Source organism: Simochromis diagramma, unplaced genomic scaffold (assembly GCF_900408965.1).
Source record: "Simochromis diagramma unplaced genomic scaffold, fSimDia1.1 OVJJ01000453.1, whole genome shotgun sequence".
NCBI lineage: Eukaryota > Metazoa > Chordata > Actinopteri > Cichliformes > Cichlidae > Simochromis > Simochromis diagramma.
Genome location: NW_024387471.1, coordinates 956,448 through 979,429, shown reverse-complemented (window position 1 = coordinate 979,429; position 22,982 = coordinate 956,448). Strand labels below are relative to the sequence as shown.

Here is a 22,982-nt window from a genome sequence, read left to right as displayed (position 1 = left end):
GCCTTCTGTCTGCATGTAATCGTTTCACTCTGTGTGAATGAATAACCTCTTTCATTACTTTGACGATGTGCATTTGCCAATTTGAAGGCTTGGGTCCACCCTGCACCTCGCCCCCGAGCCCCACAGTGTCATCATAAATGCAGCAAAACCCCGCTAGATACAATAGATTTAAACAATGCATTGGTGTTGGGTTTGCCTAAGGTGACGTCTAACTTTATGAAGTTTAAAATGATACAGAAAAACACATGCAGGTTACAATTATACAAAACAGAGAAAAGTTTCAGTTGCATATTTAAACTAATTAATTTTATGCTGTTTAGCTGCAGATAATAGAGTAAATGGTTCACTGATTAGTAAAATAGTTTCCTTTTTGGGAGTCAAGTGTGACCGGCTGTTTTTCAGCTCGGCCTGACTGCTAATGAAGGTGTTACCTTTTATGTAAACAGTTGCACAAGCATAATTGTGCGCTGAAGAATGCGAGTGTGTTATCTCCGCTTGCATATAACCGCATATCAACGAGCTCTGCATGGGGCATGCTCCTTTGTGTTGTTCAACAACTCCCAGGGTGTGACATGCAGGGCTGGCACAGAGGTCCAGACTGTTTGTGGGTGCTTGTGGTTAACACACGTGTCCACAAATGCAAAGTAAAAAGGGCATTGGATAGAAACGAATGCTAGCCTAACAATAAGTAATCACCAGCCAGAGTAATCTGTTGTTTAGTTGGCAGGAAAAACTCAATTGTGCTGAATCACAGCCAAATGAAAGAGCCCATGAAGTTTGCTCCATAAAAGGGTGTGAGGGAAGTAGTTTAGAGATGACTGTCAATTTCTTTGGTTATGACAGAGTAGTAGTGCAGCAGTAAGAAAGAAAGGGGCTGAATGATAAAGATGCCCGAGTTCAGCATGTTTGTCTTAAACATGTGGACATTAAGGAAAGCCCAACGAGCCCGTTCAGCTGCCAGCCTGGCCCGTCAGCGACGCTCTCAGTGGCACATGAGAGATTTAAGAGATTTTAATCACACCCCAAGGGCATGCAAACAATCTTAGGAATTTAGCAACTGCAGATCTGAGGTTAAGTTTACAGATTTTCCAAACTACTAGGCAAGGATTAAGTCAAAGATGATAAGGTGCCTGGATTAGGGTCTTGAAACTTTATGTTTGGGGTTGCAAAATTTGGTTTCGTGTTGTCTTGTGTGTTTAAATGCATCGCAGGCTTTCAAAATCTAAATGCTGTTTACCAAACTGTAAGAAGAGCATCTGAATGGTCTTGTGTTGCTCTGTTCGTTGTGTATGCAGGATACCTTCCTTTGGAGCTGGGCACACAGGAGGGAAGGGGAGAGCTTCACCCTGTTCTCCCTGGCCAGCCCTCAGGAAAGCAGCTAGCCATGGATGACAACTCCTCACTGGGCAAAGTCAGCAGCTCCACTGAGTCCGTGGCCACCGTCACTAGTGAGGAGTTTGTTCTGGTGCAGTCCAGCTCTGCAGGCTCACCGCAGGGCTCCGAGGGAAAACCAAGACTCAAGGTCGGAACCGCATATGGATGCAATTTCATATTTAACCGATTTCTTTTTTTGGCTGCCTGAAAGCTGAGCACATTTGAGCATCATTGTCCTTCTGGTTTTACAAATCTGCTTTTTGTTGTGCCTGGGTTATCACCAGTTTGATTAGTTTTATCCCCACTCATCGGGACTGTTTACACCTGCATTTGTATGTAATTCTGTGGATGTCAGCTGATTAAATCCGTTAAAGACAGACCTCTTTTTGTCAGTCACCTTTGCTCCACCCTGTTTTCATCTCTCCTTGTTCCTCTTTAAACTTTCACATTCTGTGTTGCTTCTTTCTCACTAAGATGTCTTGGAATGGGAGTGAACAGCTGGAAAAAGCTATGGAGGAGGTGTTGGATGATGATGATGAAGTGAAGGTGGAGAAGAGCAATGTGGAAAAGATGGAGAAGCACAAGGAACCAGAGAGCCGAGTCCTACAGACCCAGCCTGCAGGTACACATTCAGGTCTGTTTTTTTTCGTTCTCCCAGTCGCAAAGCATTGATATCAAGTTAAGTGTATAATATACTGTAGTAACACTGATACTTGGACATTTCCAGTGTTCTCCTGAAAGGTAACTTGTTTAATCAAAACGTACCAATGTCACTGTTACTGGATGGATGGTGTATACGGTCGTCGTGTTCTGTAAAGCTTATCTTTATAACGTCGTGGGACAGTGATTATTATTTATTGCAGTGATGTGAACACACTCAGTGTTTGTTCGCTGTAAACGCTGCAGCACAAAAGAAGTAATGTTTCCACATTCTTGCTTTGAAAACATTAATTTGTGTGCTGCACACACACAGGTGTGTGTATTCATAGCTGCCTACCCTAACCATCAAACATGACTGCCTAACCCTAACCTAACTGTAACCCTGACACAAAAAACACATTTTGAGTCTGAAAAATGTCTTCAAACTTGTGTTACCAGAATTTTGTCCCCATAAGGGCTGTCGGCCCCACGAGCATGGTAAACCTCCAATTGTTGGTCCCCACAAAGATATGTAAACACACACATCCAGTTTTAATGATATCAGATTAGCAAGGCTGCTATCTGAACTCTGATGTTGCTTTAACCATGTGTGCATTAGCAAGGACATTTTGCTTTGTACATGGAGGAAAGAAAAACTTTCGTTAGTAAAGAAATGAATGTTTATTAACCTTAAATATGCTCTCTTAAGGAGAGGTCAATGAGTACAGAAGTAAATCAAAGCAGAGATATCAACTTAGGTGACGTTTTATATATTTAGAAAGCTAAAATATTATTATAAATATATATTTTTAACTTTCTGATGTTGCCACTTCTGAGACTTTGACCCTTGATACTGATACTTTGGTTCAACAAACACTGCTCTGAAGCAGTGTTTACACTTCCAGCCATTAGCTGACAAAGGTCCTTGTTGGAACACAACGTCAGGCTGGTTTTTAACCTGCCAGCTCCGTGGTGAAAAGCTCACGGACGGCAGTGATGTTCAAAGTGTGCAGATTATAGTGCAGAACATTCACGACTGCTGGGTTCCTCGTTCCCTTAGCTAAACCACACGGGATTATTTCCATGCTTTGGCATGTCTTGATGTTTTGGCAGCCAGTGAGTGCAGGGACCAACCGATGGGCCACATTAAACATCTTCACTGACACCTACCTTACACGTACAAAACAATATTCAGTCCCATAAATCCATACTTTGTTCTTATTGTTTCGTTCATTTTCCAAGCTGCCAGTGATTCTGAAGCTGCACAGCTGCAGAGGGAGCGAAGAGGAATTGGTTTGCATGATGTAGCATAAGAGCCACTCAGCAGTGGAAGTCCAGCTGCAGCTTGCATTGTTCTGCTTCCTGTTTGCAGAGTTTCAAAGTTCCGGTTTAAGTCCTTTTAGAGAAGAACCCCCCCCACCCCACAACTTCCTGTATCACTCTTCCTCACCTTCTTTTCATCTTTACTACTTCTCAGTGTTTTTGTGGTTTCCTCTCTGCTATTTTTACATGCTAGTGAAACAGCTGTTATACTGACACGGGTCAACAGAAAAATAAACACCAAAAACCTTCATGTCCATTCACAGAAGCATGTCCACCACCACAAAGCCCAACGGTCCTGGAGGAGGACAGCGTGCAGTTCAACAAGCTGTCCTACCTGGGTTGCACCTGGGTCAAAGCCCCTCGTAATGAGGCGGAGGCACAGAGGGCCATGGCCACCCTGCGAGCTGAAAGCGCCATCCCCATCCCCATCACGCTGCATGTCCCCTGTGGTCCTGAGGGCTCTGTCAGGTCAGCCAGACTGTACAGATAAGTGAGATGAAGTGAAACTTAGACCTAGTGATGAAACTCGTTAGAGGACGCTCCTGTTTAGTCACAGATGAAGTGACCTGATCAGAGGGAGCATGAAGTGTTTTAATAGATGTGCTTAAAGCACTTTTTCTCTATATATACTTTTATTTATTTATTTTTTTTAAATTTGGAGAATATGATTAATTTCAACCAGTTTGTAATTGCTGTGGGCTTTCAGGGGCTGGAAGTTGGGGGGGGGGGGGGGGGATAGATGGAACTTGGTATAAATGTATTTCTAGTAATGAAGTACATTACAGATGAATATATTTATAAGTCTGTGCTTTTACACTGAAAGTCTGAGAATGAATTGTGAATCTCCAGGGTTGTGGACCAGGCTACAGGCATAGAGATTGCCTCCTTCCCGATCTACAAGGTGCTGTTCTGTGCTCGAGGTCAAGAGGGCTCTGTGGAAAGTGACTGTTTTTCCTTCACCGAGAGTTACCGGAGCTCGGAGGACTTCCAGATTCATGTTTTCTCCTGCCACATCAAGGAGGCTGTGAGTTTTCTACTTCTTGTGACAAACTGCAGCATCAAACGTATTTTACTCCACAAAGACCCTCCTGTTGATGCAGCCAATGAAATAATTGATTAAACGACTGTTTTGAGCAGACACCAACATAATATTGTACCTTTACTGACTGACAGACAGACACTGACGCACTCTTCCTACAGCCTGCAAGGTTTTTGACCATTTCATAATATTCCATATTTTTGGGCTACAAACTATGGCTGTCTTAGAACGGCTGTGAGATGTGTGGGTTGTCGTGTTGCAGTGATTTACCCACATAGTGTAACAAAATGGAAAAGTGAGCGCTGTACTCTTTAAAGAGAAGTGTGAATGTTGGGTTGTTGGACCTTTTGTGTTGTCCAGAAGCTGCAGACGAGGGTTTCGCGAGCAGCTTGGAGGTGGTTTGCATGTTCTACCTACACACAGACTCTAAAACAAGAACTTCACTGGACGACTGAAGGTTCAGCACATTTTTAGGGCTTTTGCAGCCGTGCAAGTTGAGAGGTGCTCTGAACAGGAAATCATGTTATTACAAATATTTTGTTTGTTTTTGTTTGTTTGTGTGTTTTGTATATGTGCTGTATTCTTATGTAAACATACCACGGAATTAGAAGTACTGACACTATTCAACCAGCCGAGGGCGCTGTTGTCTTTTTTCTTGCTCGGCTCTTCATTTGTGTATACAGAGTTATTTATTTGATATCTGTAGCTGATCCATACGTGATCACTCATGCTGTCTTTTTAATCATCTTTACCTGCAAAGCTTCCTCCGTCACTGACCATCTTCTCTTGTCCTCGTCCATCCAGGTCAGTCGTATCTTGTACAGCTTCTCTACGGCCTTTCGGCGTTCCTCACGACCAGCAGACATCAGAGACACGACGCTGTCCAGTCCACCTGACGGTGATCTCTATACCTTCACTGTTACATTGGAGATCAAAGAGGATGATGGCAAAGGCAACTACAAGTACATGATCACACGTGCAGAAATACACTTGCATTTCATACATGCATTTCTCCTTTCTTCATCACAGGACTGTCAGGATGACAGAGATGTTGGGAAAGATTTAATGTATTTTATCTGGTCTTGTTCACCTGCAAAGAGCATAAAGCTGATAATCTTAAATCATCTTATTACACGTAGAGATCAATTTTCATTGTCATGCTGTCTTCTGGTTTCTGAGATGGGATGAAGTGAAGAGACTGAACGGAGGACTTGTAATGTTTTGTCAATCACGCTCAGATTATTATAATTTCCCCAGAGAAAAGATCAGGAAAATAAGTTTACAGATGGCACTAACATGAGCATTATTGCACATGCAGTCATCTGGACTTGTGTAGTAATTCATCCTTCTTGCTCCCTACAGCCCCGTGCCTAAGGACAGAGAAAAGTTCTACTTCAAGCTGAGACAGTCGGTCCAGAAGAAGGTCGTGGTTTCAGTCCAACAGATGTGTAACAAGGAGCTGGGCATCGAGAGGTGAGCAGCACCCCGCTGCACTTATTCCCCGATCTCCTTAAATGTAATCTTAGCCTTCAGCTTTTAGTCCACTGTCACTTCAGGATAAGTAACAGCATTACAGACTTTATGGAAGTCTTATTGGTTAAGCTCCAGTGTGAGGAGACGTCCTTAAATGGTCATGTATGCTTGTCTGGGTCCTCCGGGGGACAGCGAGCAGCAGTCGGGGAGCTGTGCGCTGTTATAGTCAAAGCAGGCAGGAGTTACACAAATATTCAGTGTATGATAGAAAGTAGTTTCCTGTTCTAGCTTTTCTTAATTCTGGCTGTTGGAGTTTGTTCACCAACACCATCTTACTGAGTTACTAAGCTTTAGCATTTCATACCGTGTAAAAGTGCAGTTTGACTCATTGAGCTGTTTGCGTCGCCCGGTTTCTTGCCCGTCTCGACTCTGCAGACTGAATGCAGGCTGCATCTGTGCAGCTCGCTGATATTGATTTGTGGATTGAACTTCCTGCGTCTTCCCTCCAGGTGTTTTGGGATGCTGCTGAGTCCAGGACAGAAAGTCTGCAACAGTGACATGCATCTACTAGAGATGGTGAGTAGCACAAACTCTAACTCGGCTCGCTGTGAAACCAGAAGATTGTTACAAGAAAATAATCCACCAGTTAATCCGTACGCAGGAATCGATGGGGAAGAGCTCTGACGGGAAGGCCTACATTATCACAGGAACTTGGAACCCCAACATGGCGGCCTTTCAACCACTGAATGAAGACACGCCTAAAGGTTATTATTACTCCTTTTCTTTCTTTTCTCCTTCTAGCTTGATGTGACCTGTTTTAGTTTGTAGAGGATAAAGTTTCAACACTGATCCGAGATACTTTATATGTTGCAAAGCCAACAACCGGGCTGCGTTTGCATTCTTGCCCTGAAAACGCCGAACAGCATAACAGCCCACGAGTACCTGTTTACTAGCCTTACAAACATGTGTATAAAATAAAAATACAAATGCAACAGGATTTATTTCCATACATTACTGTCGGTGCGGCTGCTAAAAGCTCAAGGTCACATTTGGGAAAGCGCTCGCACTGGAGTGGGTGTGATAATTGCCTTAATCCATTCTGTGCTGTGTGGAAGCTGGCCGTGTGACCTACGGCTTGGCATGTTTTACATGTGGACGCATAAACAAATTGTGTCGCGCATCAGAGGTAACTGAGCTTTGGACGCTCACAAGAAATCCAATTAAAAGCAGCTTTCTGACTTGTCCTGCAAGTGAAACCTGCAGGTTTTAATGCAAGTTGATGTTGATGGAGGTAGTGAAGATGAGCTCTGTACAGCTGAGCATCAATCTAGCTCTATGCTAATTTTTAGTGACGTGTGGAGCCCTGTGCCGACCCTTTAAAAAGACAGATTAGAGGAAAATCGTATTTGAAACGTCTCATTATCGTGCATTTTGTAACGGTGTGGAAGTCTCGGTGCACGTGAGGCTTATGGACTTCTTTTAATAACAATCTGTGCAGTCAGGAGACTTAATCAACCATAGCTCAACTTTCTTTTGCTGCTAGTTAAGAAATGCACTTGGCTCCTTTACAGCGTGATTCAAATAATAAAACCTCCCTGCTGTGACGCTACGTCTCTGGCCTCGTTGTCCTTTTGTCTCCAGAACAGGAAACATTAAGTGATTTGTTCATTTGGAGCTTTTTGTTATGAAGATGTTGTCGCATAAATCGAAACATCTGTTTAGAAGTGGTTGGTTAAGCTTTGGGTTTAGTTAGTAGTGTAAACTTTTCACTGAACAGTTGAACTTGCAGACATGGTGGGAACTCGGAGTGCTTATCCACCAGGGGGTGTGGCCTCCCTGCAGGATGTGTGGATTGTCTGCGTCACAGTAGAGCCCAGCACATGTGCATGTCTGGATTCATTGAGTGAGATTTGACTGTTTCTGAAGTTGCTGTTTTCTGGGAAAGGGGAGCTGATGTGACGTACCTGGTTTACCATTTAAAAACAATGAGAACACACCGATGCGCTGAATGCTTTGAAAGCTGAACTATAGCTGACCGGCAATCGTACGCACGCCTTAAATGTCACCTGTAACTCTGTAGCTGTAACAAAGAAAGAGACTGTGTCTCTTTGTGTCTCATCATGCTTGCTTTTCCTGCAGATAAACAGGTCTTTATGACTGTGGCGGTGGACCTGGTGGTGACCGAAGTGGTGGAGCCAGTTCGCTTCCTGTTGGAAACTGTAGTCAGGGTCTATCCGTCAAACGAGCGCTTCTGGTACTTCAGCCGCAAGACCTTCAGTGAGACTTTCTACCTCAGACTCCGACAGGTATCTTTACTGAAACTTAAAACCTCCCACATGTGCTCGTTTCCTTATAACAGGAGAGTGTGTAGATGACGTCAAAGCTTATCTGACAGACCGACTGTAAAATGTGAACGGACTGCTTCTTGTATGGCACTTTTCTACACGAGCACTCAAAACACTTCATACAGGCACTTTTTTTTTACACTTTATTAATGCTCAACAGAAAACGCTAATCTGATTACTTCAGTATCTTGCCCAAGGTTACTCTGGCATGCAGACTGGAGCAGCCAGGGATCAAACCACCAACCTTCCAATCAGTAGATGATCTGCTCTCCCTCCTGAGCTACAGCCGCTCCGTAACATGAGACGTGGGTTTGTTTGATCGGATACTTTAAGGGCAGTATGTAATAGTTGGGTTAGGTAGCTGAACTGTATTCAAGATGAGATTTTATTATTATCCTTTTGTATTAGACACATTATTTACATTATTTTATGCACTTAGAATTTCAAATAATGTCCCAGTTTGAGTGGATGGCAGCTCGGGGGATGAGTGGAGTGGAGGTGGTCAGACTGAGGGGAAAAACGCACCTTCACTGATCAAATAAGCTAAAGGTCTGTGTTATAATGGTACTAATGTTTCATCTGCTAACTCTTTCCACTTGAACAGCTCACAGTTTTCCTCCACGCGTAGTCTTCCTGTCTTATTAATAACTGCGTGACTATAACGAACATCAGAGTTTAAGTGTCGGATCTCTCCGTGCTGTAAAATTATACAGTAGACTGTGATATGTAGTGCGTGTCTGGATACACTGTCAACCTTCTCAATGCTGAATTAACAGCAACTTTGCCAAGTTTCATCTCATTTGATCTTATTGCAACTAAGGAACAGAACCATGGTTTGTTGGTGCCATCGCTGATTAAAGATGAGCTGCACACTTCCTGTGTGAGGTGTTGGGGAATGTTTCAGACATTTTTGCCCTCTGAAATTCCCAATGACATTTCTTTGTTTAAAAAAAGGAAAAAAAATGCATCTTCACTCACCTCCCGCCCACAAAGGCGCTCCCGTCTGAGCGTTTGCTGCAGTTAAGCTGCAAGCTTCTGCTCCCTTGTTAAAAAGCGGATCACTTTTAGTGGGCCGTGGGGAGCTGGCGAAGCAGCGGAGTGTGGGGAAGCCTGGGATTGTGGGAGCTAAGCAGAGACTGTGTCTCATTATGTGCACGTGGGTAATTAACAGCAGCGGTTTGACTCGTCTGCCTGATTGCCTCTCTAGTTATCTCCTCAGTAAATGGAAGAGTGTTGGACTGGTGCTGTGGTTAAGAGCTAATTAAAAGATAATATTGTGTGGAGGCTTTTGCACAAGATGGCAATCAGAGGTGATAGACATGCATATAAAATAGGCAGTCCTATTGTCATGTTTTTGCCAAGAAAATTGAGCATCTGAAACACCAAAGAGTCAGTTCCTGTGTGTGCTTTACTAAAACAACAGGCAGCAAACCATCGTGCTGTAGGCTGGATGATTGTGCCGAATCCAAGATTAGTTCAAGATTGAGTTCCATACTAGACTTTAAAATTTATACAATTTCTTTTCCTCCCCGAAAGCAATAATAACAATTTACAGCAGTTAAACGATCAGCAGAGAGCGCACGTGAACGTTACAGTAGAATGCAAACAGGTTTGGGTCAGAATTTGTGTGAAACTTGGACATGGAGGGGTGCTGGTGCATTGATCCACTGCTGTGGAAGTCAAACAGTAAAAAACATTTGTGTCTACATCTTTAAAAAAAATCAGCATCAGAGGGTTGTAATTGTAATTGTGCAGGTCCTGTGGCCAAGTGAAGGTGAACTGGAAGTTTTTGGGGAAACCTTTCACTTCCTAAATTCAGTTAAAGTCCTGGAAGTAAAAATCAGATCTGTTTTAAATGGATGGCTCCTAAAACCAAGATAAGGATCCTAACACACATTAAAAATCTACAATGATTGACTTTACTGAAGATTTTGCCACAGGCCTCGATCCACTAACTGGACCTCCGTATAGTCCTTCAGAACCAGAACCCTTTGGCAGGAAGATGGGTAGTAAAAGAATCATTAGTAAAGTACTCACTGTGCAGTGTATGGAAGTTTCCGCCACAAAAAAAGGATCCATAACTCGAAATTTCGATTTAATTAACTTGAAATTTCGAGTTAGCGCTGCCAATCTGTAATCTACGTGACTGACGTCATTTCCTCGTTACCCGGAAGCTGAAGCCCTCAGCTACAAATGCTACAGCTAAGCTACCGGTATTACATCCAGTCATGAATGCACAGATTGCTGAGTGTTTTCAGCCTGGCTTCAAAAATGATCCTTGTGTTATTAGCGGAATCACACGGCGTTACAGCCAACGCACTCGCGAAACAGCCAGTTTGTTGCGACCCGGTTTTGAGTGCGCGTTCCTCTGCGCCATGTGCTTCCGGGTAACAAGAAAGTGACCTCATTCACGTAGATTAGTGATTGGCAGAGCGAACTCGAAATTTCGAGTTAAAAAGTCGATTTTTTTTAAAATGAATTTTTTTTTTTATTTTTTTAGTGACGTAAACGGGCTTCCATAGCAGTGTCCTCAAACGTTGTTCATTTATTTAAAAACTGTAAAACATGAAATTAAAATGATCTTGCTGAAAATATGAATGAAACATGATCTTTAATGTCCCGGACATTTTTTTCTCCTTCATTGATGGGACTGTGGAGTGGGGGCACTCACGCTCGCATGGAAAAAATAAAGTGAGCCCGTAAAAGCTTTAGGTAGCCTTCAGAAAGTGTTGGGACTGTGAACAAAGAGACGATCACAGCTCGTAGATGGTAAATGTAGCAAAGACTCTTTGCTATGTTTGCTACATTTGCACGGGACTGGTGCTTTCCTCACATCCTAACATTCAGCAAACAGTAACATTTGGCATGGAGATGTTCTTCCTTTATATATCAACAGTCTGGCTTAATCCCCGCTTTCATTATTTTCCTATAATCTCTTCCTGTTGGTGCTGTTTGTGCAGTGTGGCTTCTTTGGCCCAAATTTCACTTCAAATTTTATCATTGTTAATAATTTATCCTGTGGGGTTAACTATTCGCTGGCAGAGGCCAGAGCAAAGCAAATTATGTTTCCTCGAGTTTTCTCTAAAAATAGGCCAGGCTTCATATTCTCTGCCAATTTCTGCTGCGAGTTGGTCATTAGACGCCGTGCAAGTGGGCCGATCAATACAGCTCATTGATCCGTTCTACCAGGTGGTGGAGCGCGGCAGCGGCGCTCGAGTGAATGAACGGCCCAGAAATCAACATCAGCTGCTTGTGACACCGAAGGTCGAGCTGACGACGTCTTTGTTCTCTCTGCATTTCTTCACTCTGTTATGATCGACGACGCTTTTCTTTTTTCCAGGTGTCGTTAATGTTGTATTTTAGTAATAATTACTCTAGATTTAACATAAGTAAATGAACATGTGTCATTAAAATTGAAGTAATTTCAAAGCATGGCTTGAAAAGACTTACACATTAATTCTACAGTGTAGCACACATTTTACTACAGGAATCCCCCCCCCCCCCCCCCTTTTTACACAACCTGACATTATTTGTCTGCGTGTTCACCCAGCAGGCACCAGAGAGGGGGGGTCAGAGCGACGCTATGTACGAGGTGGTGAGTCTCCAGAGGGAGATGGAAAGAAGCAATGAAGAAAAAGGACGCCTAGCATCACCCACTGAGGAAGAGGAGGCAGATGAAGGTACTGAGGTGTCTCTCTTTCGCTCTCTTTTTGTCTCTTTTGGCTTTAAATATTCGTTGGGCCATTCAAATGCAGTGTGAGACGTCTCTATTTCTCCTTCTGTCAATGACGGTGTGCTTTAACTCTTATTTAGAAAGCCGCCTCAAAACCACAAAAATGAAAAAATGTGCCCTTTGTTGTTAAAGTCCTTCGACATGTTGGTGTAGCTGCACGTAACGATGTGTAAGTCCAAACTGACTTTTACCAGCCACACACTCGACGTGTTTCTGTGGCAGAGCCTTGTTAAGTTTAATGTTTTATAATCATTTGCAAAGATGCATGGACATATTGCTGTATAATAATGATTTATATAGCGCTTTTCTAGGCACCCAAAGCGCTTCACAATTCCACTATTCCTTCACTCTCACATTCATACACTGGTGGAGGCAGCTACAGTTGCAGCCACAGCTGCCCTGGGGCAGACTGACAGAAGCGAGGCTGCCATATCGCACCATCGGCCCCTCTGGCCAACACCAGTTGACAGGTAGGTGAAGATCTTGCCCAAGGACACAACGACTGAGACGGACAGAGCTGGGGATCGAACCGGCAACCTTCTGGTTACAAGATGAGCTTCCTAACTCCCTGAACCACGTTCTTCCAACGGAGCTGTGTGTGTTTGAAAGTGTTGATACGGGTCCTGTGGGGATGTGCGCGGCAAGCCACGTGATTCTTGTGATGCAACACATTTTATATACTCGTTACATTGAGACCAGTGTGAGGCAAAGATGCATTCTTTCTCCCTTCCTCTTCCTTCTGGCCATTGGACTGCAATGGACCAAGATGTCTTTGGGATACCTTGGCATCCACCAACACGTCTGAAGGACCCTGCCTGTGCAGATGATCAGCTCTGTTGGCTCACATCTGGAAGAACATGAAGACCAGGACATCAAGCTTGGGGCAAGAGGCGGCCAAAGTGGGCTTGGAGATCAGCGGGAACAAGCGGGGTCATGAGGATCCCATTATGGTAGGACAGCAACCGCTGGAGGAGGTGAACCAGTTCACCCACCTCGGCCGCATCCTTGCAAGCACGCAGATGCTGATCATGACATCGTGTGTCAGATCGTGAAAGCAGGTGCGGTCTTCCAGCAGCTTCGGCTCATCTGGTTGACCCCAAACATCGATCTGGGGAAGAAGATTCGTCTGCTCGTCATACCTACCGCGATCTACGCTTGTGAGACGCGGAAACCATCAGCCAAAATCGCCAAAAGATCCCCAGCAGATCCTGTGCGTCTCTTACCGGGACCGTGTCACCAATGAAGAAGTCCGCCGCACTGCCACGCGTCCTCTCTATGACAGTGTGACTGAGCGGCGTGTGTGCTTTGGAGGTCACATTCTACGCCAACTCCAGAATAATGACAAGATGCTGCAGGTGCAAACTGTCTGAATCCAGTGGCTGCTGTCCTGCGTGTTGATTAAACTGTTGACTCTTTGCTGCATCTAAACACGACGGCTTTAGATGATACGCCAGAGCACACTGACTTTTTCACCATCAGTAACTGCAGCGCTGCCAGAGAAATGGAGGCGAAACATTAATGACACCAACACTGGCTGTTAGACCCAGTGGTCCTCAAACATGACCCAGTTTCAGTTCACTAATATAAACAGGACTCTCATTTCCACCTGAGCGCTGTTGGTGCAAGTGTCGCAGATTAGGCCTGGCTCCAATTTAGACCACGCACGTCATGTCGGTGCTGATTTGGAAAATGACACGAGCTCGCATGTGCAAATATCCCCCGTCCACACATTCTGATGTAGTTTCTGAAGTACTCTTACTTCTTTGCAGCCACAATTTATTCAAATAAAAATCATGTCAATGAATTACTACATGAAATTTTAGTTGTCAGAGTATTCATAAAGCTTGATGTGACTGTAACAGTTTGTTAAAAATAACAAGAATATTAAGAAATGGTAAAAAAAAAATGGATAGAGAGGTGTGTGTGCGCGCATGCATATAACATTTGGCCTGCTTTAAAAAGTCATAGGTTAACTGTGTTGCTGACCCAACTTCATTCTCAGCCTATATTTACACACATGTTTAAACAACAGCTGCTCCATTAAATCCGTTTGATTTTAGCTGCAAACAGGAAACGGGGACCATTCGCCTTCAAAGTTGTGATTGCAGTGTTGAAGTTTCACTGTAGCTCAGCGTATGTTGAGGATGTTTGCAGACAAGTCGGCCTTCTTCATGCAGGCCGCTTGAAGGTGCGAGCCTTCACTGGAGGTTTTCGGTGCACCCTCTTTGTGACCGATTTCACCAGGTCGCAACCTCCAGCGGTCACTCAGCCGACCTTTGACCCAGCAACGGTGGCACAATGCACCAGGTTACAGAAACCAAGAGACGCGTAACTGGCTGAAATTGCACCAAAGCGGCGAATATGATGTCGCTTTGTTGTACGACACTTCACCAGGGTGAGAACGGCCAGCATCTTCATCGTGCTCCTTTTAGTAATGTCGCAGATGCTCAGCAGCAACGGTAACTCATGGCTCTGCATTGCTTTGGAAAGAGCACTCTACTGTAGATGCAGATCATGGATCTGGTCTCACTCCTTACACTCCCACTAATCTCCCGAGTTTACATGTCAGTAGGTTCCATCTGCACGGCAAACCAAAAACGTTTTAATGTAATACAGTTTTATGTGATTTTACTCTCCCACTGAAGTAAAATCTAAGTTTCTAAATTAAATCAACTTCTAAACACTTCAGAGCTGCCCTAAAACATGACTTGATCTCATCGTCTCCGTCCTCTCTGCTGCTGATGTAAACGCTTCTCTACTTTTTCTCTCCCCTCCTTGAACAGAAGACAAAAATTGTATTTCCTGTGTCTGTCTGCCGACTCGTTGAAGCCACCCTGGCATCTAGTGCTGTGAGAGCCTTTGAAAGGGCCTTTTTTATAACGCCCCGCTTCTCCCCCAGAGCTGAAAATTGGAGGCGCTCGGGGCCGTGGAGGTGGAGGCCAGCCCCATTGTGTGCAGAAATGAATACAGTCGGGTGTAGATGCCACTGCTGTGTGCCAACACGCTCCGTTCACGTGGACGCCCCCACAGCCCTCGCTACAATGTGGACAATGGCCCCAAAGCTGATGTGCTTTTCTTTCACATCATACTTTGTCTGTGCATCCGTGTGTGTGTGTTTTTAATCATACAATCACTTCCCATTTTTATACATGTTCCTTTGGTTTATCACAGAGGCTTGATTTGTTCACTGCACTGCTGTCATGTTAGATTTGTACATTTGTTCATTAGAGTAAAAGATGGAATTTAAAACGTCTTCATGCTGTTAACTGGAAATTTCTGCTTGCTTTAACATAGACAAACCAATCCATTAGTGCTTTCAGCATGACATGAATCCCACAGTCAGTGTGCAGCCCCTTCTGCAGATTTAAAGGTAAAGGTAATGGCCTTCGTCTTCAGGTTGTTTTTTTTTTATCAGCGAGTGCGCCGGCAGTTGGAACGCATTTGTGCTTCCTGGCCTTGGAAAATCTGAGGACAGCGGTAGCTGCTTTGTGCTGCGTCTGAGCCATTTGAAAGGACTCATCAAGCATTTATAAAGACCTGAAAAGCTTCTGCTAAAGGCTTCGAGGACATATAGGAGCAGCGGTGCAGTCAGTGTAGTGGCTGCACGCTCTGGAAGAAAATGTCAGCCCGACACTTACCCTGTCCGGCGTCAGGCCTGCCAAAGCATCCTGTTATTTTCATCTCTGTGATATCATGAAGGAAACTATGACAGGTCTTAATTTTTGGACACATAGTGGGACTCATCATCATTAAGTTGATAAGTTTTGTTTGGTTCAACGTTAATTTTACCTTTTTTAAAAAATTATTTTCTTGTTAAGGCAACAGCATTTTTCTTCTGCGGTTTTTAGTTTTGTCCTCTCGTTTTGTTTCTAGTTCCCCTTTAAACAATATAAAACTGTAGGAATAATCATGAAGGTCCATAATGAAGTAAGGCGCCCTCTAGTGCGTGCATCTGTCAGCACCTGTGTCTGTGCAGCATAGTCACTGACGCCACGTCCGTATCACAGCATGCAGTGTGGATCTGTGCGTTTGCTCTCGTGGGTGCTTTCTGTGTGGGGATCAGTTCCTCTCTCCAGCAGCAGAGCAGGCCAGACAGTCAATTAGTGCTTCTGCATCTAAACACAAGTGGTTCGCCGTGCTGATTGCCTCTTGTCTGCCTCACGAACCATCAGGCAGAAGAACGGCAATAATGGAAGGTGTAGGCGCTGCACAGGGCACTCCTTCCTCCATTTAAACTGTGAGATCGATATTAACAGGTTTGAAAATGTGCATTGCGTATCAGAGTAGCTTAATATGGATTTATTAGTTGGGTGCAGATATCGGAAAGAATATCTTATCTGCCTGGCTCTTGCACAGCAGTCACAGAAACGGTCACAGCTCTCCTGGTAGGTGGCAAAATGCTCAAATGCAAACTGTCCTGCTCCCTCTGTGTTTATTAAGTGTTGAGTGACTGAAAGGACGACACACTCAGCTTTACCTGGAGTTAAAGGACAAGATGTTTGTCTCTGTAACTGCATGCTCAGGTATACAAAGGTATACATGCTCCTAACACACATTAATATTGCTTTACTAGCTCATCGGTGCGACTGTAGTGAAGTGAGATGAACCTAACTCTGGGTACGACTGTTTGCGATCCTCCTCGACTTCTCAGTTGATTGCAACTCTCATTACTTTCTTTCTGTATGTTACACGTTAACGTGACCCGTGGATTGCGATGGATCGTGAACCTCTACATCACCGGCGTCCTGTTCTGTGTCTTGCAGATAGCGACAGTGAAATTTCCAGTGGAACCGGCGACGTTTCCAAAGACTGTCCTGAGAAAATCCTCGAGTCCTGGGGAGGAATCCTCAATAGATGGTGAGGCAAAATGTGAACACACTGAGACCGAATGACAAAATATGTGAAGTGGCACTAAGCAGTGGAAGAAATGCACCATAGAGATTCAACTGACCCAGCATGACAATAGCTGGGTGGCAGTCTGCTTTAGCTGAGGGCTCCTTCCATAGCAATGAACCTTCATCTGTAGCTTGACTCCTGCTAAGATTGTGATGCAGGGTAAAGAAAACTCTCGATGATTGAAAAATGGGTAAAACTAAAGGAAATTGGCAGTTTAGGCTCCCAGTTTTTATTGATTTTAAAACGTTAAGCTTGAGTCGTACAGCCAAGTGTTTCCAGCTGGACTGACTGTAGCTTTTAGTTGTTTGGTCAGATATTAACCAAAGTGCAGAACATTTAGAATCGTTCGCACCTCCTTAAAATCAGAAAAGTCGGCTCCACTTTGCCTCATACACGGTGTGATTTCCACCACAGCACCTTGACTGTTTTATGATCCCAGTTTTTATGGATTACCTACTCGAACTGCAGCTGAGACATTTTAATGAATTACCCTCGTCTTTAGCTCGCTCCATCTGGAGTGGGGACAAAGCGCGGCGCCTAATAGAACGCCAGTTTTTAAAAGGAAAAAAAAAAGTTTTTATTTGTTACTTTTTTTAATTAATGTGTTGCAACAAAAAGCGTTTGTTACAGTAACTGCTGCTGATAAATTCAGCTTCAGACGCAGTCGTTAGAAAGTGAATAAGAGACGCTTGGTGCCGTTTTTCTTTCAGCTGCGTCGACATCATGAAGTGAATTTTGTTGGGGAAGTGCATTCATATGCCTTCAATGAATGTGTCATGAGAATATTTCAAGCATCATTAAAAAGAGATGACAGTGTATTTTTCTAAAGGAGGATTTTTTGTTTTTTGGGAGCGTGGCACTGCTGATGCATCAGCAGTGGTGCACTTTCTGCTGTTGGTGAAATAGTTTCATGACACTCGATCACTGCTGCTGTAATAAAGCAATACATCAGTAAACTGAGTGAAGCTGAGTTATTGTTGTTGTATCTTTATCATTAAGATTTACACTTCAAAAGGTGCGAAATTAAAGCTCCTGTCTTGTCACAGCAAAGAAGTGATTGTCAAAGAGCTGCACGTAAAGTCAAAGTTCAAGTGGCTGAATCGACATTGTAAAATAATGTGTGTGTGTGTGTGTGTGTGTGTGTGTGTGTGTGTGTGCATCAGGCATGGGAACCTGTCCACTCGCCCGAAAGGTTTGTCCTCATTGGTCCGCAGCGGCATTCCTGAGCCACTCAGAGCTGAAGTCTGGCAGCTGCTGGCTGGTTGCCACGACAACCATGACCTGCTTGAGCACTACCGCATCCTCATCACCAAGGTAAACGCGCGCACAGCAGGGATGGACAGCTGCTAATAAGAGTGCATTTCTAAAAGAAACACTGACGTAAGACTTTTCTACCACATCCTCGCCTGAGGGCCGGCGAGGCGGCAACAAATCCACGGTTTTCATTATATTTGACCCTAAGATCTGATGTCAGCACATTCCTCCTGTGAATATGAACCGTGAGAGTGTTTTCTTTGTGTCGATGTTGTGCTTCCACGCTTTTAGCTGTAGCCGCCATTTTTGCCGTGCTTAAGTGAAAACCAGACGACGGGTGTGAATTGTTACGAGATCTCGTCACTGCGATGAGAGTGAATGAGGAAATGTGTTTCTGTACTGCGTACAAATCTGCGTCTCACCAACGCTTTTGTTACAGCTGTTCCTCTGAACTGTGTGTCAAATCGGAGAAGGCTGTAATTTAGCGGTGACATTTAAAGGCACGCGGCGCTGTCTCGGGACTGTGACGGCTCGTGCTGCCCTTTGGCCTCCCACGGAGCAGGAATTCAAAGTGAATTTTTGGACCTTTAGTATTTAACTATTGCTTGTTGTTCTGGCTGCGTTCAGGTATAGCACACGGGCTTGCACAAAACTTTTAGCCGCAGTGTCACACTGGAGGAACGGCTCTCCAGGCTCTCTGAAGGTCCTGTTTCATAATGTGCCATTTAACTGTGGCTTTATTTATATACTTCTGTTATAGTTTCATCTGATCTTTCTTAACTTCTTATAAACGAGTAAGTCGAGCGCCCAACTGTACCTAAACGCGGCGGCAGAAGGATGGAGATCTTCAGTTTCATTGGTAATAAAATAGTTTTTTCTCTTCGCAGCACAGAGGCCAGTGAAAGCACCTGCCTCAATCAATAAGCACTAACAGAGAGAAAGCAATAGGGGTGTCGACATGAAGTGTGGAAAATTGAGCCAGCAAAGAGTGTGAACCCACAAATATTAGGTTTTAGTGACTGAAGGGAGAAAGGGAACGCGTGCAAATGCCAGGATAGCGACTTTCACTGCTGCGTGGATTTCTCTGGTCCTTCTTTTTCTGTTATCGTTATCCCTCGTCTTTCTTTTTCGTCTTCTGTAGGAACCGTCTTCTTGCTCTTCTTAGATTTCCCTGTGCCCCTCTCTGCCTCTCCTATGCTCCTGTTACATAAGACTAAGCTTCTGTTGTTCAGCTCATTGCGCTGGCTTGGGCACGCCCACATCTTCTGTCTTGCTGGAGTAGTGATGGTATTGATAGGCGGTTGGTCGGGCTATTAATAGCTGCACCAAATGAATGGAACTGAGGGAAGATGTAGCGGGGAGGGAAGAGAGGCAGAGACCAGCAACATGAAGGTGATGTGGAGCTCGTTTATACCTTTCTGGGCCTTTAATGCTCAGCACCGTGTATCACCAGGAGCCGTGCTATGGACCTCTGGAAAAATCTATTTCGAAACCACTAATCTACTCAGCATTTAGCAGCATGTGACCCGTGGCGCGCTCGTATAATAGCGCGATACTTGCAATACACTTAAGTGTTGCGCTGCTCTCATTTACAGTCATCACACACAGAGTCGCAAATGCACACTGTGGCCTCGGGGCATCTGAGACATTCACAAATAACTTTCTGGGCTGGCGCAGCGCTGTGTTTGAGGTCGGGAACGGCGGGTTGCTGGTGACATTTGAACAACCTTTTCATGTCCCCAGAGCCGAACAAGCCCAAGGTGTGCCGCCACGCTTGAACCCACAGCTTAAAAAAGCTCAGCCAGCTATTTCCAGTCCTGCCATCCCAAAAACAGACGCCGGGATCGCGTCTTAGCTTTGAAAGCTGTAATGGAAGCATGGAGGGAAACTTTGTGCACAGCAGGCAGGACCTCAGCGTGACCAGCGCAGGACATTTCAAAGCTGCTAAACACTGACCTGTGAATTATTCATTCATAGAAAGGCACCGAACTCAATCAAGCTAGCTTTGCAAAAGCAGTTTGTTCCACTCTAACTTTGTTACTGACTTGTAATTCAGTTATAACTATTTCACTTCAGTTTTATTTCTATAGCATCTAATGACGGTCACCTCTAATGTCGAGCCCAACATTTCAACAAATTCTTGCACCTTGCACCCATTTTCCTTAAAAAAACCAAAGAGGGTGGACAGCTGAGGACTTGCAGCGTGTATAACCTCGTCTGTGAAGATGAGCTTTTTCTGTGTGTCTTTCATTTCCCGGATCTCACCTGGTTTCCTCCCAGGACTTCTAAGGTGCTTTCCATTTCGGTGAGCAGCCAGCTTAGTGATGACATATAAAGTCTGTGTGTAATCAAAGGTAGCATCAGCCATGCAGCCAGGCTGGAATAATACTACACCCACGCCTAATAACGCTCATAAAGATACACGGAGCACAATGTACATAAGAGAGGCTGCCATGGTAACTGTGAGGGTCAACAGACTTTTCTTTGCTTGAAGTTATCGCCATGACAATTCTGTCTCCTTTAGCCTTTGTCTGTCTTCCTTCGCCTAATGAGTTGGTGTTCTGCCTTTGAAACCTGCAGTAGTTGTTTATGGATTTCACATAGTCACTGTGGCGACCGCTGCACGGTGTTAAGAGAAATCCACGTCTTATTTCACTAACATTCATTTTGTTGTCATGTGATCCTTAGTTTTCCAGTTTGTGCACACATACAAGCTTTTCTCTCATCTTTTATATATGTTGACATTTTCATACTGACGATAAGTTTTCACCCTTGAAGTTTGAGGTTTCCCATCACTTATGCCCGAAAGACAAATCCCTGTGGTGGTGTCAGCCAATCAAAGCCTCTCGCACACATTCGTACACACTCGCCTCGCTGTCCCGTCCTCCTTTATAGTATCTGTGGGGAACAGCTGCACGTCTGCAGTACAGCCAAGCAACACCGCTTCCTACAATATAGGTCTATTCACAGCACTCTCCCTCCTCGGGTCTGTGTGCCTGTCCATAATGCAGTTTCCAGTCTCCGTTCACCGACAGTTTCCACAGTAGGAAAACCGTGGAGGCTGTGCTGCCTCTGATCCACAGCGTCAGAAACATCGGTATCATTTCTGTAGTTACTGAAGGTTGGCTAAAAACTGACTCGACGACAGATTTGATGTTTACTGAGGACCCTCTACTGATTACACCATTTCAGCTGCACGCACACACACAGCAATGTTAATGTGGTGCCGCTTGGACACGTCTGATTAGATGCAGAATTTTTAGTATTGAGTGAAATTAAGTTGCCATGCCAAAGTGAATAAAATGATTCTGGAGTTTTGCTGGTGTCCAGTGATAATTGCATCGGCCGTCTGTGCTGACACTGATATGACGCCCGCATTAAGGAGATTTAGCCAACCTCATCTCTGGTCACTTCTTTGTCCAGCCCTCAGCGCTCCGTGTCTTTGCCTCCACTGCAGAGTCGCAGCAGCTCGTATCATCTCAATAAATCTGAACGACCTGCAATGAACAGCATTTTCATCTGGGTGTTAGATTAATCTTAAATGTGATTTTTAGGATACAGCAGTAATGTTGTTTCTCTGCAGATTAAGTGAGAAAAACTTAAAACTGCTCTGGGATGGAATCATTTAGTATAATCAACAAAATCTTATTTCATATCCTTGAACTTCGAGACTCTCAACAAGGGGCGTCCTGTTTAAAAATACCGTTTGCAGGGTTCTGTTTGTAAGAGGGAGAACAAAGTAGTTGTTGCTACTTTATTTTTGTTGTAGGAGATGAAGTGATTAGTTGGTGTGTCGAATGTAACGGCGAACAGCCTGCCACTTTCTTTACCGTGCTCTGGATAAACCACCAGGCCAAACACCTTTTAATGTAGATATAAACTCCCTGCTTATGCTGGTACATTGCTGTTTAGACTGAAATCAGCAGGAGCCCAGGCATGGAGGAGGGAGGGATGCTGGGAGGCAGTGAAAGGTGAATCAGCCTCCGCCTTTATTTCCAAGTGGCCCCGCTGGCTTTGTTTTGGAGCAGAATGAATTATTAACGGTGGCCTTCTGGTCGTGTTTTTCATCAGTGTCCACCTCCAAAGGTAAAGAGCGCTGTGATGAGAGATCTCCATTGACTGGCTCCTTCCACAGTGACGGCACAACCGTCTCCCTGAACTTCACCTGATCTATTTTAGTTTTTTTAGTTTGACCTGTTTCAGTAGACTCGAGTCTCATTTTGACTCGAGCATACCGACTTCTATATTTAGTCAAATTGTAACACTTTTCTAGAGTAACGGCTAACAACATAGCGTTACCAAATAAATAGTGTACTCAGTATGATGTTATTTCCCACTGCCTGTCTTTGCAACCTCAAGTCAAAGTTAATTGTGCACTTTTTGATAGATGTGCTTGTTGCTCTCAAAGATTATTAGTTCAGTAATGTACGTAGGACTTGATGTCACCTTAAACATGAGGGTTTAGACATTACGCTACTATTAAAGTCAAATACTAAAATTGATTTAATAATCATGAATGATGTCGTAGTTTATCGATTATAATTACTAATATAAACAGAAATATTTACAATGAGAAACTCTTACGTTCTGTTTTGATCCCTGAGCTATAATCTGTTTAAAGTCATCAGCTCTGTGCAAGCCTTTCTTCAGCTTTTATGTCCTGTCATAAGCTGCTGCATTACTGAAGAAATGAAATCGCAGGAGCTCCTATTATTATAAGACCATACACATTTACCATTATATCCCAATAGCAGTGTTTCTTGAAGCTGCATCCCCCGTTTTATTCAGGTGATGCATGTTTGTTCTTTCGCTCTGTGTGGCTTTGGCCTATTGTAGATTTGTTATATTAAAAAAATAATAATAAAGTCTTCAAAAAATCACATTGAGCTGGCTCATATGCTTCACA

The 22,982-nt window shown here is 44.0% G+C and overlaps 1 protein-coding gene across 2 annotated transcripts in view; it reads left to right on the top strand.

Annotated features, from left to right (window-relative positions):
• Positions 1-22,982, top strand: part of rabgap1l (RAB GTPase activating protein 1-like) — a 90,072-nt gene that overhangs the window by 3,886 nt on the left and 63,204 nt on the right. Inside the window, exons 2-13 of one of the 2 annotated variants that reach the window (XM_040015054.1) lie at positions 1,296-1,522; positions 1,849-1,996; positions 3,600-3,804; positions 4,186-4,360; positions 5,180-5,337; positions 5,738-5,848; positions 6,358-6,424; positions 6,510-6,612; positions 7,988-8,154; positions 11,744-11,873; positions 16,690-16,783; positions 17,986-18,136. In XM_040015054.1, coding sequence (XP_039870988.1) covers positions 1,385-1,522; positions 1,849-1,996; positions 3,600-3,804; positions 4,186-4,360; positions 5,180-5,337; positions 5,738-5,848; positions 6,358-6,424; positions 6,510-6,612; positions 7,988-8,154; positions 11,744-11,873; positions 16,690-16,783; positions 17,986-18,136 — 1,647 coding nt within the window. In that variant the 5' untranslated portion in view covers positions 1,296-1,384. Of the gene's footprint in view, positions 1-1,295; positions 1,523-1,848; positions 2,009-3,599; positions 3,805-4,185; positions 4,361-5,179; positions 5,338-5,737; positions 5,849-6,357; positions 6,425-6,509; positions 6,613-7,987; positions 8,155-11,743; positions 11,874-16,689; positions 16,784-17,985; positions 18,137-22,982 lie in introns of both variants that reach the window. The other variant, XM_040015053.1, reaches the window with a different exon arrangement.